This window comes from Oryzias melastigma, linkage group LG13 (genome assembly GCF_002922805.2).
Source record: "Oryzias melastigma strain HK-1 linkage group LG13, ASM292280v2, whole genome shotgun sequence".
In the NCBI taxonomy this organism is placed as follows: Eukaryota; Metazoa; Chordata; class Actinopteri; order Beloniformes; family Adrianichthyidae; genus Oryzias; species Oryzias melastigma.
Window position 1 is genome coordinate 5635154 of NC_050524.1, and position 1970 is coordinate 5637123.

The 1970-nt window shown below is 42.3% G+C and overlaps 2 protein-coding genes across 2 annotated transcripts in view; both read left to right on the forward strand.

Moving 5' to 3' along the window:
- The window catches only part of ddx6 (DEAD (Asp-Glu-Ala-Asp) box helicase 6), a gene marked incomplete in the record, with an annotated part of 11797 nt that extends 10603 nt beyond the window's left edge, over window positions 1-1194 (forward strand). Inside the window, 1 exon segment of the mRNA XM_024276774.2 lies at window positions 1-1194.
- treh (trehalase (brush-border membrane glycoprotein)) overlaps window positions 363-1970 on the forward strand; it is a 10929-nt gene continuing 9321 nt past the window's right edge. Inside the window, exon 1 of the mRNA XM_024277061.2 lies at window positions 363-382. Coding sequence (XP_024132829.1) covers window positions 363-382 — 20 coding nt within the window. The remainder of the gene's footprint in view (window positions 383-1970) is intronic.

Below are 1970 nucleotides of genomic sequence, written 5' to 3' on the forward strand. Positions count from 1 at the left end.
TCAAAAGGATCCACAAACGTAGCAGGAATCGATTCTATTGGCTGCTGCAGAACCGGCCCGTGTTGGCTTGCACTGGGGGGGGGTGACTCATCGCCCAGGTGGAGGAGGAGGAGGAGGCGGAGCAGAACCTTTTTGGAGAAGCGGGTCGGGTCGAGCTTTCTGAAAGCAGACTCTGAAGCCCCAGCCCGCTGCTTGATTTGCCCTTTAGTTGCTTTAAGCTGTGTGTGTGTGTGTGTGGGGGGGGGGTTAGGTTTACAAGTTTTTGGAAAACGACTCGGTTGGCCTGAAGGTCCCCTGAACCCCCTCGTGGAGTGTGGGCGGGGCCTTCAGCTCAGCCGGGTCTCCCCTTGGTTCCAGGCGAGATGCTTCCCGGCTCCGATCGGTGAGAATTCTCTTATTCAAAGATTCCAGTCGATCCGTTCTCACCGGTCTGAGCTCAGATCCCTTTTCTCCCAGTTGTGACTTCTTACATCAGATTTGGGCTTTTATTTTGGCGGGGGGGGTTACACAAATAAATGTGAAATTGAAGCATAACTGAAGGAAAGGGGTCTAACTTTCCAGACGTCTGGCAGCAGTCTGTTGTTTTGGCGGCGCTCTGGCAGAAACCTGAACATCAATGACGTTCATCCACGGATGAAGTGGGCGGGGCTTCTTTTTTTTTTTTCTTTCTGCAGAGTCGCTGCCATTCAGAGCCATAAAGATTGAGACGAGAGCATCTTGCCCCAGATCGGGTCACTAATTGGACACTTCTTGTCATTGTCTCACTCTTTAAGGTGGTTTTTAAATTGACCGGGTGGTAGAATTCGGCCGTTTGCTGCCCTGATGCAGATTCAAACTCTCTGTCGAGTTTGAATCTGCATCAGCTGAAGGGGTAAAGTGGGAGGGGCCTAAAGGCACTTTAAATAGTGATCGGATAATCCCAGGTTTGGTAACGGGTTTAACGAGATTTCAAGAGTTGCCCTTAAGATTTCTGTTATCAAGTGTTCGAGCGGAGGAAGAAAAAAAAAACAAAGGTCTCCGAATTTACGTAAATTAAAAGCTTGAGTTCATCTTTTTTGTTTTCTTTTAATTTTGAAATTCGTACAAATTGGCAGTTTTCAGTGAAGCGCATTTTACAAACGAGTTCAATGTCTTGGATATTATTGGATCAAGTTTTGTTCAGAAGAAATTATAATAAAGCTCACTGAAATTTAACGGCTGGACTTTTTCTTTTTCTTGTATTTGAAGTTTTAACTGAGGTAAGTCAATTCACCAGGTGGCCACTAGGTGGCAGCAAACTCTGAAAAATTGTCTCAAAATGCTCAAATGTCCAATTTTTTTTAAAGGAAAAGGAGTCTGATTTAAGGTTGTATTTAATGTTGAATCCCAAAATGCCATATTTTTAATACAAAGTGTATCTAAATATTGCAATTTAAAAAAGAAGGGTCATTTGGAGTAGGTGTGTTTTAAGCTGAAGACGTTTCGCTGAAGCGAAACGTCTTCAGCTTAAAACACACCTACTCCAAATGACTATAGTAATTTTTTTCTGCTCGGTGTAGTCATGCTAATTCATGTGCTAGCAGGAAACCTCACTTCAAGCAGCGGCGTGAGGAGTCACTGCAACCTTCTAACTTCTCAGCTGCCAGTGTTTTATTTATTTTCTTTGTCTCATTTCTTGAAACTGAAATAAAATTCTCATTCAAAATCAGTATATGGTTCAGCGAAACCCTGTTTTAAAAAAAAAAAATCCAAAGATATTCTAGTGTTTACAACAGTTTAGATTTGCTTTTTGTCTCCTCAAAAGAATCATTTCTCAGTGCCCAGGATCTATCAATGTCAAAAATAAAGTGCATTTGAAAACAGTCGAGATGGATATATGTAACGGTCCAATACAATAAACCCGTGTGAATATTGTCTGGTACAGATATCTCCATCAATAACCAGAAGGAGCATTTCCTTACTCAAAGTAAATGGAGTGTAAGTTGAGAAAA